Source organism: Acanthisitta chloris, unplaced genomic scaffold, assembly GCF_000695815.1.
Source record: "Acanthisitta chloris isolate BGI_N310 unplaced genomic scaffold, ASM69581v1 scaffold9841, whole genome shotgun sequence".
Lineage (NCBI taxonomy): Eukaryota > Metazoa > Chordata > Aves > Passeriformes > Acanthisittidae > Acanthisitta > Acanthisitta chloris.
In genome coordinates, this window is record NW_008655457.1 from 2,671 (window position 1) to 17,808 (window position 15,138).

General features: G+C 36.4%; 1 protein-coding gene across 1 annotated transcript in view; it reads right to left on the reverse strand.

The window, feature by feature from the left end:
* Positions 1–1,246: 1,246 nt before the first annotated feature.
* Positions 1,247–15,138, reverse strand: part of NUP155 (nucleoporin 155kDa) — an 18,339-nt gene continuing 4,447 nt past the window's right edge. Inside the window, exons 5-21 of the mRNA XM_009083910.1 lie at positions 14,530–14,596; positions 13,571–13,689; positions 13,257–13,360; positions 11,867–12,000; positions 9,987–10,178; positions 9,218–9,356; positions 8,408–8,543; positions 7,851–8,004; positions 7,553–7,657; positions 7,288–7,442; positions 6,661–6,790; positions 6,281–6,394; positions 5,519–5,639; positions 4,497–4,607; positions 3,539–3,675; positions 2,726–2,826; positions 1,247–1,533 (exon numbers count right to left, since the gene is read on the reverse strand). Coding sequence (XP_009082158.1) covers positions 1,395–1,533; positions 2,726–2,826; positions 3,539–3,675; positions 4,497–4,607; positions 5,519–5,639; positions 6,281–6,394; positions 6,661–6,790; positions 7,288–7,442; positions 7,553–7,657; positions 7,851–8,004; positions 8,408–8,543; positions 9,218–9,356; positions 9,987–10,178; positions 11,867–12,000; positions 13,257–13,360; positions 13,571–13,689; positions 14,530–14,596 — 2,158 coding nt within the window. The 3' untranslated portion in view covers positions 1,247–1,394. The remainder of the gene's footprint in view (positions 1,534–2,725; positions 2,827–3,538; positions 3,676–4,496; positions 4,608–5,518; positions 5,640–6,280; positions 6,395–6,660; positions 6,791–7,287; positions 7,443–7,552; positions 7,658–7,850; positions 8,005–8,407; positions 8,544–9,217; positions 9,357–9,986; positions 10,179–11,866; positions 12,001–13,256; positions 13,361–13,570; positions 13,690–14,529; positions 14,597–15,138) is intronic.

Genomic DNA, 15,138 nt, shown 5'->3' on the forward strand with positions numbered 1-15,138 from the left:
AAAGGGTAATGGGTACAAACTGAAGGACGGGAAGTTTAGGTTAGATATTAGAAAAAAAGTATATTACCGTAAGGGTGGTGAGACACTGGCACAGGTTGCCCAGGGAAGTGGTGGTTGTCTCAAACCTGGCAGTGTTCAAAGGCAGGCGGGGTGAATGTTCAAAGCCAGGCTGGATGAGGCCTTGAGCAACCTGGTCTAGTGAGGTGTCCCTGCCCATGGCAGGCAGTTGGGACTAGATGATCTCTAAGGTCCATTTAACCCCTAAAATTCTATGATTTTAAAAAAAAGGAAATGTATTTTAATTGATGTATTTCTTCACTAAGTACATTCTCTGGCTTAAAATCATCAGAATATAACTGGTAGTTCAGGCTACTGTAGGAACAGATTGAGAGTAGCCCCGAGGAGAAGGACTTAGGGGTGGTGGGGGATGAGAGGCTGGGCATGAGTCAGCAATGTGCACCTGCAGCCCAAAAAGCCAAACATGTCCTGGACTACATCCAAAGCAGTGTGGCCAACAGGTCAAGGGAGGTGATTCTGCCCCTCTACTCAGCTCTGGGGTCTCCAGTAGAGGAAAGACACAGATCTGTTGGAGTGAATCCAGAGAAGGGCCACCAAGATGATTATAGGGATGAGCACCCCGTCTATGAGGAAAGGCTAAGAGAACTGGGATTGTTCAGCCTGGAAAAGAGAATGTAATGAAAGTAGACAGAAGTCAACTTTATTTGAACAAATAAACATTATCAAAATGGAAAAGGAAAAATAAGTTGACAGACTTTGTATACTGTACTTTCACTAACCATACAAGTTAGATTGCCATTTTCTTCAAATTCATCTCACACATTCTATTTACAGAGGCAGACTGTGTTTAAAATGACCTACAAAACAATGACTATCTTTGTTATTCCAGTTACCACTACATCATTACTCCCTGGTATGACCAGATTTAAAACCTGACTGACCTACACACACTCATCCTGCCTCCTGCAGTTGCTGTTTCTTATTTTGATGGCTCTATGACAGCTATCAATTAGATCCTGCATCCTTATTATTCCCATTAAGTAAATAAAAAGTGAATATTTGCCAAACATTCTTAATCCCCAAGGCAAACATCACACAATGTATTTCATTTCAGCAGTATACTAAAAAGCTTTATATTGTTTAAAAATCAGTAATAGGAAAAGACACTATCAGTTACATTTACATTCTACGATTTGTAGGTACCCTTAAAAATAGTATAAATATAGGGCACAAAATTCATAACTGTAGCAAGAGACAAATCCTGAGAAAGCTGTCTTGCTGAGGATTTATTCTTTCAGTTTCTCAGTGCAGACATCTGAACTTTTATTTCATAGTTTATATTAATCTTCAGTAATGACTGCTAATGTATTAATCAATCAGTGAAGCCGTTCTAGCTTGGCCTGCAGAGATTTAAAATTCCCAATGATATTCTGCACCGTTAGCGTTGGGGTCATAGACTGAAGTTCAACCAGGTAGCAACTAATAGCATCCAAGCAAACATTTGTGAATCGTCGCCTGTAAAGAAAACACAGAATAATAATGAGCTCCTTTTTGTTCCTGAATATTAGAATTCACCTGAAATAGAAAGTGAGCATTCGAGTTTTAATGGAATAGCAGATCAGCAAGACATCTGTCAGCTGCTTTTAAGTATTTAACTACTAGAAAAATTTATTTTTAAATCCAATGTTTGTGATTAAGGCATAATGGGAAAATAAATGAACCACTATCTGATATTAAACTATAAAACATGATACAGTTAATAGCATTGAGAAATATTTATTTACTATTTAGATACTACTTTAGATATGAATACAGTCAATGAATGAGTAATTTAGATAGCAATTTCAATATATTAAATTAGTATGAAACCACAATTTAGGTATTAATATATAAATAGATAGTAAAATCAGACAACATTCACTAAAGTTCTAGTAAGTTTACTATTTAAATCAGCCAACCATAAAAGGTCAATAAAGCGAGAAAAGAGGTAAACTGTATGCAAACAGGAGGTATTAACAAGTGTATTTTCAAAAGAATCAGAAACATTTATGTACATAGGAGTTATCAATACTTTCCCTAGTTCTGCTCATTGTTTCTGAGACAAGATAGCTCTGACTGAAGTTTGTATAGTCTACTCACAAAAACCACCAAAGCTAGAGATAATATACAGACAACTTAGTCAAGTACATAGTTGTTGGTTTTGGGGTTTTTTGCTAGAAATTTTTTCTAATATTACACCTAATTTTTTTCCTGCAAACTAAGCTGAATTTTAGTCTTGCAGAGTGATTCATCATCAACCTCTTAAAAGCAATTTGGAAAGATCTATCCCAATGTTTAGTCTTCTGTTTTTCAGAATAACTTCTAGAATTGCTACGTGAAACAACTGACTGTTTCATTCACAAAATGCTCAATTCTCATTTTCCCCCACTTTTCCCACATTGCCTTAAAGTGTGTGGCCAAAATTTACAAAATAATCCTCTTTGCTCCTCATGGATCTTCAGTAAAGTCAAGAAAATTACTTTGCTGAAGTAGTTTATAGAGAGAACTCTACAAGCTTCTACTAAATGGTTTTGAATGAAGAGTGTCAGTAATCACTGCTAGAATTACCCAAAAGAAAAGAAGAACAGCTGTGGGGATTGCTGAAGTGAAGTGTTTTAGGATATTTCACATCTTTCACTATTCATTAGGATATAATGGCGCTTCTTACCTCATAGGTACTCTGCTTGGATCCTGTACATATCCTGACAATAATTCATTAATACACTCTAAGAGGTGTAAAGGCTTTTTCATTCTATTCCAATATGGGTCCTAGAAAAAATATTCCAAAGTATTAAGGACACAAATGTTTAGGAGACAAGAAAAAAACAAGTGTGTGGTGTGTACACAAATTGGCAGCTGTGGTAATTATTTATTCATTATATCAACAATGTAAGACACATGGGAATTCTAACTTAAGTAATATTTGGACTTTTAAGTACTAAAACATACATGAATTTAACTCAGTTTTTCATTAACAGTCTGTAGAGTAATAGATTTTAGGAAGTTTTGAATTCCTAGGAATCTGAGTAAAAAGAAGCAAATCAATTCTCTTAGGTTTTCATCTACTTAAGTCTATTCTACAAACCAAAAGTTAAAAATACGACTTGATTTTTCATGCCTATTGCATCAACAGACTAGACAAGATGCAGTAAATAGCAAATTTTAATCATCATTAGGCAACAAATAAAATGAATATATTCAATATATGCTGTCCCTTCTGCACCATAAGAATACCAATCCTGTTTCATCTCAAATTAGCTCTAGGTGAAGTAAAAGAATTAACAAATTTCCTCATGCTCTAGGATTGAAATGAATAAAATCAACAGAGGGGAAAGCAGCATTAAGTCTCTGCGTAAAGAAACAACAGCCATGAACATGGTATTTTGCACTATTCCATCTTACATGACTTTACATGCCCCACTAAAGACAGACCTTGACAGCTGCTGAGAACAGAATTTTTATTTTGTGCTATTTTCCTTACCCGTGCTTTAAACAGCTGGTCATACACTTCAAGCAGCCTTGGCAATGGCACTCCAATTTCTTGCATGGTGTATGTTACAAAACCTACATGCCAGTTCAAAGCGCACACGTGTTGCTCTAGGAACTGCACTAAAAAATCTGGAGGACAAAAATAAGGGAATATTTAGATTCCAACTTGCTAATGGGAGCCTAGCAAACAAAGGCATTTAAGTGTCATTGACTCAAAGTTAATTTTCTGTCTTCCACACAGCTGGTACCTTTCTCCTGTGAAGCACATGGAACAGGCATTACTCCTACCATGTCCTTTGTAGCAACTATGCTGTTAAGAAAAAAGTCATTAACTCTTCTGTCATGATACTATCATGACATTTGCCAGAATAGCCCGCAACACTACTACAGATTTTATCATGTCTAAGTGTCAGTAACAATTAGCAATGTATTGCTCAGCACTAAACCTTCTTTTACAACATTAGAAACATATTGTTCATCTTGGAAGTTCCCAGTATTTTAGTATTATAAAAGAAGGCTTAGCGCTAAACAATACATTTTCCAGGTTTTTACGTAATACCAAGTAGTTGAAACGTGAGCATCTCAAAAGCAGAAAGAACCTCCAAAAAGGATCCAGAAATCTCCTGAGTTCTGTTTTTGGCATCTACCCCTGCAGACAGCAGTAGATGCTTCAAGAGGCAGCAGATAAACGCGGTTGCCTATAATATTATTATATGTATAAGTAAGTATTTTTACCTTCTACTTTGATACAAACAAACTACTACTTTCTAAAATGGGATCTGCACACCCATCCAAAAGTAACAGCTGCTGCCTTCTAAACTTCATTTACTTCCTATTTCCTTTTAGCTTAAAAAAAACAACAAACAACATTGCTTAGCTCAGAACTTTTAAAGAAGCTAAAAAGAAAGCTGAGATCCGTTCACATAACATCTATGTTTAAAAGAACTTGCCTAAAGGAAAGTATCGAGGTGTGCCAGCATATATCTTTCCAAGCAATGCCAACTTCAGATAAAGTGCTTGCATTCTGTCAGCAGGACTCAGGGATATACTATCGCTCAGCTCTGAAAGTGAAGAGACAACATTTTGATAGGACTTTGGGGAAAAAAGTTCCACATTTATACAGAAATACACTGAGGCACTTAAATCTAATCTTACATTATTGTTGATGCAAAGTCAGCACAAGGGAGTAAAAATACAACTTCTGGTGTGTATGCATGTACATTCACAGATATTTATGTCTCCTTAAAGCTCCATGCAAATCTAACTAAAAATCCACAACCAAACAAAAACATACCCCAACCCCCCCACCCAACCCAACTACCACATAGCTTTTCCCTCAAATCACTATTGATGTTGTTCGCACAATGGCAAGCTTGAACCCAAAATTCAAGGCAAAAGCCCCAAAAACAACAGGGAGAGTGAATTACTAAGTCAAGGTAAAGGATGAGGCAGATCATCAGAGCTGAGTGACTAAGATTGCAGAGCTGGGTGCCACTACTCTGCTTCTCTATACATGGTTAGGACCCTTACACTTCCAGTCCCGTCAACACTAGAAATGCTCAATTCCCTGAAGACTCTTTATAATTTTTGTCACAGCAGCAGTAACATTGTTACTATAATTTCCTAATGGTGAAATCTTCAGACACAATTTCACAGCTATTCTGAAGTCCACATATAATGGCATCTAAGAAAAAGAAAGGATGAAGTAACTTCTAAAATGCTATTTGGAATGTGATTATTCAAGCCATATACACAATATGGTTGAACATATCTGTAAAAACATCATTTCTCTGTCCTTTAGGCACACAAGCAAAAGGTAATAACACTAATGAGTTACTAGTTAACTACACTTACAGAATAGTCCAGAAAAGATGCATATCATTTGGACAGCATATCAGCAGCAGCCCATTCAGTCTTACAAGCCTTAACTGTATCCTTTTCCTACAGTTCCTACTTGTCCATTAAGACCTACCTTTCTCAATGATTTCTTGCCAGACAGTTTGCACCAAGATAGGATCAGAATGACCTGCGCAATGTATGATTGCAAGCTTACACTCCGAGAGCTTAAAAGGGTCAGCAAATTCTCCATACAGCTGAAAGAAAAATTACCAAGCTTTACATTCCACATAGGATGTAAACAAATCTTAAAAATCAGCTGTTCTTTGTTTTATGTGGTAGACATTAGACTAGTAAAGGTGCATCTGAAGTAACTCTTTTCAGTCACTAATATTTTTTGCTACATTTGGTTTCGCTTCTTAAATACAACCCCAAATTTCACATGAAGTTAAAATTCAAACTGTTTACCAACAGTTTTCCCAATAAATGAAGAAATCTAAGAGACTTAATGAAGAAGATAAACACATGAAAGGAATTAAAGTACTGAAGATGCAACAGAAAATGACAGTGTAGGGTAACAGACATCCTGAGACCAGGATGCCAAACTCTCCTTTTCCTAGTCAGTATAGGATCATACTTTGCAAAATATTTTTTTGCCCCAAAATCTGATAAATAGAATTTTAAGACAAGGAAATAACCTTGGTTATATCCATCAGCTCAGCATCAAGCTGGGAGATTGCATCTTGTACTGAAGAATGATGGGAATATTGCTGCTGCAGTGTTTCTTGTATTTGAAGCTGGATCCTTGCAACCTTGATTATCAGTATAGGATCATACTTTGCAAAATATTTTTTTGCCCCAAAATCTGATAAATAGAATTTTAAGACAAGGAAATAACCTTGGTTATATCCATCAGCTCAGCATCAAGCTGGGAGATTGCATCTTGTACTGAAGAATGATGGGAATATTGCTGCTGCAGTGTTTCTTGTATTTGAAGCTGGATCCTTGCAACCTTGATTAAAGAGGAAAATACAGTATTTCAAGATTATATTAATTTACTCAAAGCTTATGAACACACTCAGAATTCACTTTAAGTTATTTAAATGTGGAAATGTTACTGTCTTATACCACTGAGTCCATTATCCACTGCTTAACTTCACAATAGCAGGAAGAAAGCATAGAAGTTTCTACAGGACTGGTAATAAAAGTGTCATGTGCCAGTGAGGCAAAGTGAAATCATCCATTTACACCATAGCTTAGGTAAGTATTTTTTCTTACTTCCATCTTCTCTTCTAGTTCATGTAGGAATTCACCATCCTCAGCTATAGAGGATATGGCAGTGGAACTTTTGGCACTCAAAATGGCACGTGCAATGTACTCAAGACGCTGCTGAAGAGAAATTTCTGTGCTGCAAAACACATATTCAAAATCAAGTAAGTACTTAATATTACTACTTGAGGATTAATTATATTCAAACTAGACTCTGGGAATTACTATGTGGCTTTTCATGATTTTATCAGTCATGCAGGACATGATGCTACCATGTAACCCCATCTTTGTTGCAGCCTCAGTTCTGGTGTACTTCTCAGTCCACTACTACAGTTAAACTATCGCATTATAAAAATCTGTGTAAGAAATGACCACTTAATATACAATACTCCCAACAGGAACTACATTGCAAACTAATGCATAATACATAAAATACACATAATTTCTTTCCAATAGCTGCCTGGAATTAACACTAATATAATCCATCAATTAGTAATTTTTTTTAGAAAACATACTTGTGCATTGGCCTTTCCTTGGCCTCTTCTTAGAATATGTATATATAAGGTTTTGATTTAAATTTGGTTAATTTTTCCCTAGTTACTTCAATATAAATAACAGATTGCACATAATCCATACCTATGCAGGTCAGCCAACTTAGCCAAGACTCTGGCAGCACTACTAAAATTTCTGTTCTTTTCAAAGTATCTCCACAGTAAATCCATATAGCGGACTTTGTTTTGGTCAATCTTGGTCATCCTCACCAGGTAAGGTTCCAAAAAGGGGGCAGTAACCTGCAGAAGTCATAAAGATAACATTTATACTTTTGCTCTTCCCTCTTGTTTTAAAGCATCAGCATTATTACAATTAACTCTTCCAGTTTGTTGTGTATAGATGAGCTCACCTCTAACAGTTTGTCTGCCAAGTCAACTTGTATCAACCAGTTGTAAAGTGCAATACTGAAGAGTTCATCCGTTGAACGCTGAGCCAGCTTCAGCATTTGTTCAAACTAAAGGAAGGAAAGACCAAAGCTATTATTCCAGAAGTGGTTCCATTACATTAAGCACTGAATTAATATGTGACAATACTTAGGTTCATGTTGTTTGCATGTCATCGTTTCTGTGGACACTGTATAAATTCCACACGCCTTAAAATCACACTGTTTTCTGGAACGCAGTCATGACTTTGTATGAGTTTCTTACATGGTGTCCTGCTTCTTCATTGCTTAGCATGTTGGGGTCAGATGACAGCACCGGAGGACCTGGCTTTTTGGGTACACTGGGAGACTGAGGAGCAGCTTTACTTTGATTCACTAACTCTTGAAGGGTGTCAGTGATACACTTGTAGCTGTTCAATCTGGAAAGACAGCCAAAGAAAATTTTCATTGCAACTGCTTATGAAATACTGTTCTCAAGTGTTGTTACTGTATGGCTTTGTAGACAGTTACTAAAATTTGAAAAAGGTCACAGATTACTGTCAGCTAGTTGTCACAATCTAGTTTGTTCTCATTCATCTTTCTAACAAGTATTTCTGTAATGTTCAGAGCACAATGTGTTCAGCATCTATAATTTTACCCTTAAGTTGGTGCCATGTTAATCATAATCAAGGGGAGTACGCTGAGCAAAAGCATTTATATTATGTCCCTTAATAAAATGCTTGTTTGTTAATATCCTGCATGCCTTCCCTAAAAAACCTACTTTTCTGGTCACTCGAAATTAAGCATCCCATATAATGAAAATAAATTATCCTGGAAACTTGCCTCTCTTGGAAAGCTTGGAGTCCAGCAACATCCTCTTCTGGTTCTCCGTTTTTATAGAAATGAAGGCCAAGACCTTGGGGATCTTTCTTCTCAGCAGCCGTTAGGGAGAGTTCTACTACTCCCTCATAGAAACGCACTAGGAAAAAATCAAAACAACAATCATCATTCATTATTGCATTACAGCTATGATGAAGTGGTGACATCACACACTCCCCATTTTAGCAAGAAAGAAAAAATAAACACTATTGACTCTGGCCTGTATCATATAAAGGTTTATGCCTGTACCAAACCCATGTGATTTATATGCAAGTTTGAAGTTTGGTATGAAGTTATATCAGAATGTCCTGTACAATGTGTAATACTGTACAGAAGCCAAAATCTTCAGTTACAACAGTTACATCTACGATTAAATTATGTACTAGTGCCTTCTGCACTAAACAGGATACAGAATCATCTTTCAAACAGCATATATGGTACAAAGCCTTATATGAAAAAGTACAGTCATTTTCACTCTGCTTACATACTGCCCAAAAATTTTCCTAAAAGCATTTTAACCACTTACATGAAACAAATGGAAACTGTAGTAAGTAGATAGGAATATTTTAATGCAGAAATAGCTTTTCTGACTTGTTGGTGAAATCTAGAAAGGCTCTAAAAAAGGACAGGCTAGCACATGTTAATTATAAGAGTTGTTAAGAAACTGTTTATGGCAAAACACTACAAAACCAAAGTTAGTAAAGAAAACAAACAGAAAAGATGGTAGCATGTAGTATCCTATTTGCCAGAACGTGATCAGTGACTGGCTCTTACCCTGCCTGTACTGTGCACAAACATTAGCAAGGTCTACTTGATTGCTGATCTTCTGGTACTCTTTCAGTGACTCTCTCAGCATCTTCTCTTTCTCCATTTTGCTTTGTGCCTGTCGAGACCGCTGAAGAAGTTCATTTGCCTAAAGACAAAGATGGGAAAATGGAAATGACTGGCATGAGCACATCAGGAGCAGATCACGAATACTGTCAATGACTTATTACGCCAAACTTCAAAGCTGAAACAGGAGAAACATCATCCTCTCAAAAGCACTCTGGTCACTAAGTTTCCAGCAGAAAGGCTACAATAGCAGCACAGAGAAGAGCTAAAGACTTCACCAATTGGCTCTCCATTCTCTTTTCATCAGTTACTTATTTCAAATTTGTTTGAAAGCTTCAAAGACTGACGTTCTTAACATGATTAGCCTTCACAAATTCCATCAAACTGTGCAACAGACAAAAACCAAGAGACTATGCTGAGGGAAGACTGGAATAAGAAAACACTTTATCAACACACAGAAGATAAATAGAATCTCTACCTCCAGTGTGATGTCTGTGTACATTACAAATAACTGCAAATGCTTCACACAGTTATCACATAATCTTCAGCATTAATTGGCTAAATGACACAAATATGTCCAGAACCTGCCTTCATTACTTCTTGTTCTTCTGAAACTACTTGAGCATAATGATTTACACACTGCACAACTTATTTCATTTGAAAGTGTTCTCAAATTGCACTTTAATGCTGTAAAATCTGGAAGTGCACTTACTTTGGAACACACAGCATCATCAGTGCTATAAAGAAGAGGACAGATATCTTGCAAATGGGCAATGATGCCATCCACAGCAGCATTATCTCTGATGTAACAGTTTATGAGAGAAGCAATGAGTGCTCCAGTCAGCTCTCTGTCTCTAATCACCAAGTCTTTAAAAGCAGTAATTTTGAGCTGTTCTTGAAGTTCCTGTAGAGAGAGAGAATTTAATGAGTTTAGCAAATACTTTACTCTCTTTAGAAATGTCAGAACATTACACCAGCAAAATGAACAATGTTGAGTAATTAAAAACATACAAAACTCCAATGACTGAAGTGGACAGGATAGGAATATGTTATTTAAACCAGACATTATATACCAACATAAAAAAAATAAAGAAAGGCCTATCAATGAAGGTACTAGATCCCTGGATGCCTAAGGACTGTGAGAACTCCTCTTAGCAGACTTCCTCTGCCATCTTCACTGTGTGTAACTTGTTTCAGTTCTCTGCAAGTAAGAATGGAATTAGCAGTTTCCCTTACTTCACAGGGCACTATCAGAATGCACACCCTATAAAATGAGTGAGGCAGAGTTTTTAGTATTGGGAACCATCTGAGTATTGTCATAGATGAAAAAAATGACAGATGCAATAAAAACAAAAAGTTTGAGGTCTGTACTCACTATGCTTCTCTAAATTAAAGTATACTGAAGATTATTTATTTATTTTTTTAATTAGGAATATTTGCTCACATACAGTTGCCAGTAGTATCTATAGATGCTCACTAACAGCACAATAATATTACTATAAAAACTAAATCTACTGAAGACAAAGGAAACGGTTCTAACTGTTAACAAGTTAGTTAATTCCTTGTTCAACACAAGACAAAAGCGGCCCAAAGCTCCCCAAAGCAACAGTGTTACAAGCTACAGCTTTCATGCATCTGTGAGGTTTTAAAGTTATTCTTTTTACAGACAAAGAATACAACTTCTCAAATAATCAATTTCCCTATCAAGTGCTATGACACAATACCTAGTATTCAAACAGTTTTTTCAAGGGTTGGATGCAAACTTGACATTAGCACTGACAGTAACAGTAGCACCCATAGTTCAGCAAGTTTCCTTCTTTACAAATCAGGAGAGGCTGAAAGAACTGCAATTGTTTAGCCTGGAGGCTCAGGGAGTAGTACGTGGTATCTTAGTAATATTTTTGGGGAGGTGTAGAGAAGGAAGAACCAGAGTTTTCTTAGTGGTGCCCAGTACTAGGACACTACACAATGGCCAAAAGCTGAAGCAAAAGAAATTACACCTGAATATAAGACAAATCTTTTCTACCCTTGAAGTGGTTCAACACTGGAACAGGTTACCCAGACTTTGGGGAGTTCCCATCATTGGAGTTACTAAAATCCTTAATGGATACAATCGTAGGCAACCTGCTCTAGTCGACCCTGCTTTGAGGGTCAACTAGATTACTGTCCCACTCTGGAACCCAGCTTACACAGAAGCACGAAGACTTCACTACCCCATTGCTCTCCAACTTTCACCAACACTAGGGCAGACAGTGAATTCCACCTGGCTGGACAAACATTGGTCTATTCTTTGCAGCACATTTTGCAGAATGTGCTTAAGGTGAAAATACAGTAGTTTATAACAGCAGATTCATTATTAACTATCAATTAAAAAGCTAGTTTATTATCAGTGACACTTCCAATTTAATAAAATTGGGTGATTAGGTCAATACTACATGTCAGTCTCTTTAACACTTGCAACCTGAATAAAAATCAGTATGTGGCTTAAAATTCATTATGTTTCTCAATGAATTTAAATACTAGTCCTTTGGGAATATTTAGATAGCAAAGGAAATTTAGGTGCTAAACAAGACTGTATGATTCAGATCATACCTTCTGAAGCTCACCAACAGCAACGCTGAATTGGTGCTCACACAACAACTTCCATAAAGCCAATGCCTGGCAGGTTTTGCGAACAAGCTGTTGGATGCCTTGAAGTGAAGTCTTCTCAGTTAGCTGTGCCTCAGCTGAAAAAGCAGAGGTTGTCAGCAAGTAATTTTTCTACATGTTTCAAATTCGCATATAAATTTTTGAGGTTTTAAGGTAACAATCTCCTCAGATTTCTAATTTTTTCCCTGCTGTTCTTGAATAATGCTGTCTAGTTCTCTTGGGAGATAAGTGTCATGTTAACACTTCCCCAAAACAAATACATTTCTTTCAAACTATGCAACACATGAGGAGTACCTCCTCAAGGAGATGTACAGTTTCCTATGAATATACTGTATTTACAAATCAGTCTTAAATTCTTGCCTACTTTTTTGCACAAATAGCTATGATAAAAGTATTTATGATTAACATAAAAGAAATGAAAGTAAAACCATAGAGTCCTTTTTTTTTGGTTACCTGTGTTCACTTTTAGAGAGAACTATTAGAATCACAGCTGTGATCAACACTCTCTATCTTTAAAGCAAAAAAATACACCAAAAACTAGTAAAATTAAAGCATCAACTACTCCACAAACTAGTAAAATTAAATCTTGTGAGATGTATTATATTAACGGAGAGGATAATGTGGCCATACTTATAACGCAGATGAAACATAATTGCAACAATTTATGTCTTTACTTTTGAGTGCTTACAGTTCAAAATGAGGCAGCAATAATTACATTGTGTCATTTAGCAATTCAAAAGGGGTTTATGAGCCTTGTAAAGAATAAAAATAAAAAATAAAATTATGAAATGTCTACCAAATCCTACATAATGACTTAAAAACAAATTTACATTTGCACTATTGAAAACTCAGGATTACACCTACATGGACCACAACCATCTTCAATTCTGTACACACAGCAGCAGTACTTCCTAGCTTCCCTACAGGTGCTTGGCAAATGCTGCACTACAGAAGGACATAAATTCCAATGGACTGTGTGACAGACTTCATATTTCTAAACAAAGTTTTGTAGACGTTTCAGTGACGTCTACATTTTATGCTCACTTGTCTCATAGACTAACTGCTTAACAACCACTATCCTGAAAATATAAAAGGGCGTGCAACTACTTCCTTTAGTGAGGAGACTAAACAATCTTAGGAACTATGGAGAACACTCAGAAGAAAAAAAAAAGAGATAAGTGTGCAAAAAGCCAGCACTTTGTGTAATGTGTAATGTAAAATCTGTGAGAGGAAAAAAGGCCTTTTAATTCAGAGGATTTCACAAGAAAAGTGAGAGAGACAACATCCAACTGCACCATTTCCTGACACTTCCCGTTCAGAAGTAATTACATACCATGATATTTCCTCTGTAGTTCTTGCTGAACTTGATGAGAACTTCCACCATCAGGCCGCATAAAACCCAGGAGTCTCTGCTGCAAATTGACTGGTGTGCTGAAACTACCATTCCAAAAAAGGAAAAGATGCTAATATGATTACAAATACTGAGTCTTTTCAAGATAGAATCAAACAACTCATCCCTAGCTTCTGAACAGCTGAAGCTGGACATCATACAAACACTTCAACTCAACACAGACACATGTGGTACAGATAGATATTCAAGAGCTGGACATTAAATGCCACCAGTAAATTGAACACAGTGAATAATACCTTGGGTTTCCAAGAGCTCCTACTGTAGTAAACTGTGAATTTCTCTCCAGAAATTCTTGTAAACCTTTTAGTTCGTGCAGCACACATTCCAGCACATGGGATGGAACACTGCTTTCTATCTGCAAAAGAAAGCAGACTTCTTTACAGAAAGCTTAGTTTTCACACTTTTTCCCAATAATTCACAACTTGGAGCTACCACCACTAAAAAGACAAACGCAAAGAGGGTACAGCAAATAAATTGTGTAATAGTAATGGATCACTAGAACACAACATTATTATACTACATTCATTGAGGGGGCACACAGGAGGAGGCAGAAGTCCTCTGAAGATATACAGTACACAACATGCTACTTTCTTTGCCCCTCTAATAACCAAATCAGCTATGGTTTACTATTTCCAACTCTAAACTAGAACAATGATTGAGCATTGCTACGACACAGAGTATAACTGCTAATGTCTTCCAGAGTCTCCCAGTTACCTTAGGAGGTAGGAGGAGGAAGCTCATGTAGCAGTTAATTTGCAGTGCTGAAATTACTCAGTTCAGGATTCTAGTAACAGTCACGGTCAGAAGATTTTATTTTGATCATGGGCAAAAAGCGAAACAGCAAGGTGTTAGTCAGGAAAGTGATGGAATTTTCATGTCCATCCGTAACTGCGATGACTATCCCAGCTCACTAGAGCATTTTACTTTTAGGGTTTGTCTGAAGGTGTATGCAGAAACACTCAGCGGTATGAAGGAAGTGTCATCAGTAAGCATGGAGAAAAATGGGTTTTTTAAAAATTAACATTCAAAATAATAAATTAAAAAGACAACTAGGTCTCAGTTAAGAGCTCAGTGCTCAAGAAAGCATTGACATGAAAATGATGGGTTTTACCTTAATATAAATGGTAACTGAAGTTTGAAAGGACATAAGACAAATACTATGAGAAACTTAAGAACAGGATAATCTTTTACGTACTGCAACAACTTCTCGATTGCCACTTTTGAAAACTCTCTCCACAACTATACTGCCATCCCAAATATTTCTGCAACAGAAAACAGTTCTATGTTAAAGGCCAACTAATTTGACCAAGTATTTTTGCAAGTCTTACATGTATAATTTCTTAAGGAAGAAATTGTAGTGCTTTTTACTTCAAGGTCTAAAATCAGGACTTAATCTGAATGAAAACTGACTATTCAAAAAAGCAACCAGTATACAATCGTAAATAGCAGAGATATCAATAATGAACAAAATTTCATATTTTAAAATTTCAATGAAATTAAAATTGACACTTTCAAATACTTTAACTATACACCAATACTGTTTTCTGGAAATATAAATAAACCAGTGTAACAAAATTTTCTTTCCTAATCAGCGTGTAGAGAGAAGACAAATATATGCAGACCTCTGTTCTTGCTTGGGGTGTTTAGTAACAGAACTCAACATCCAAGTAACACAATCCTCTTTAGTCCTGATTCACTGCTCTGATTTGAGCATTCCGTTTAAAAATTCTTAAGAGAAATGACTTCAAGCCAGGAGTCTGATCCTGTAAGTCCTTCTGCATTTATGTTTCATCCTTTAGCAGGA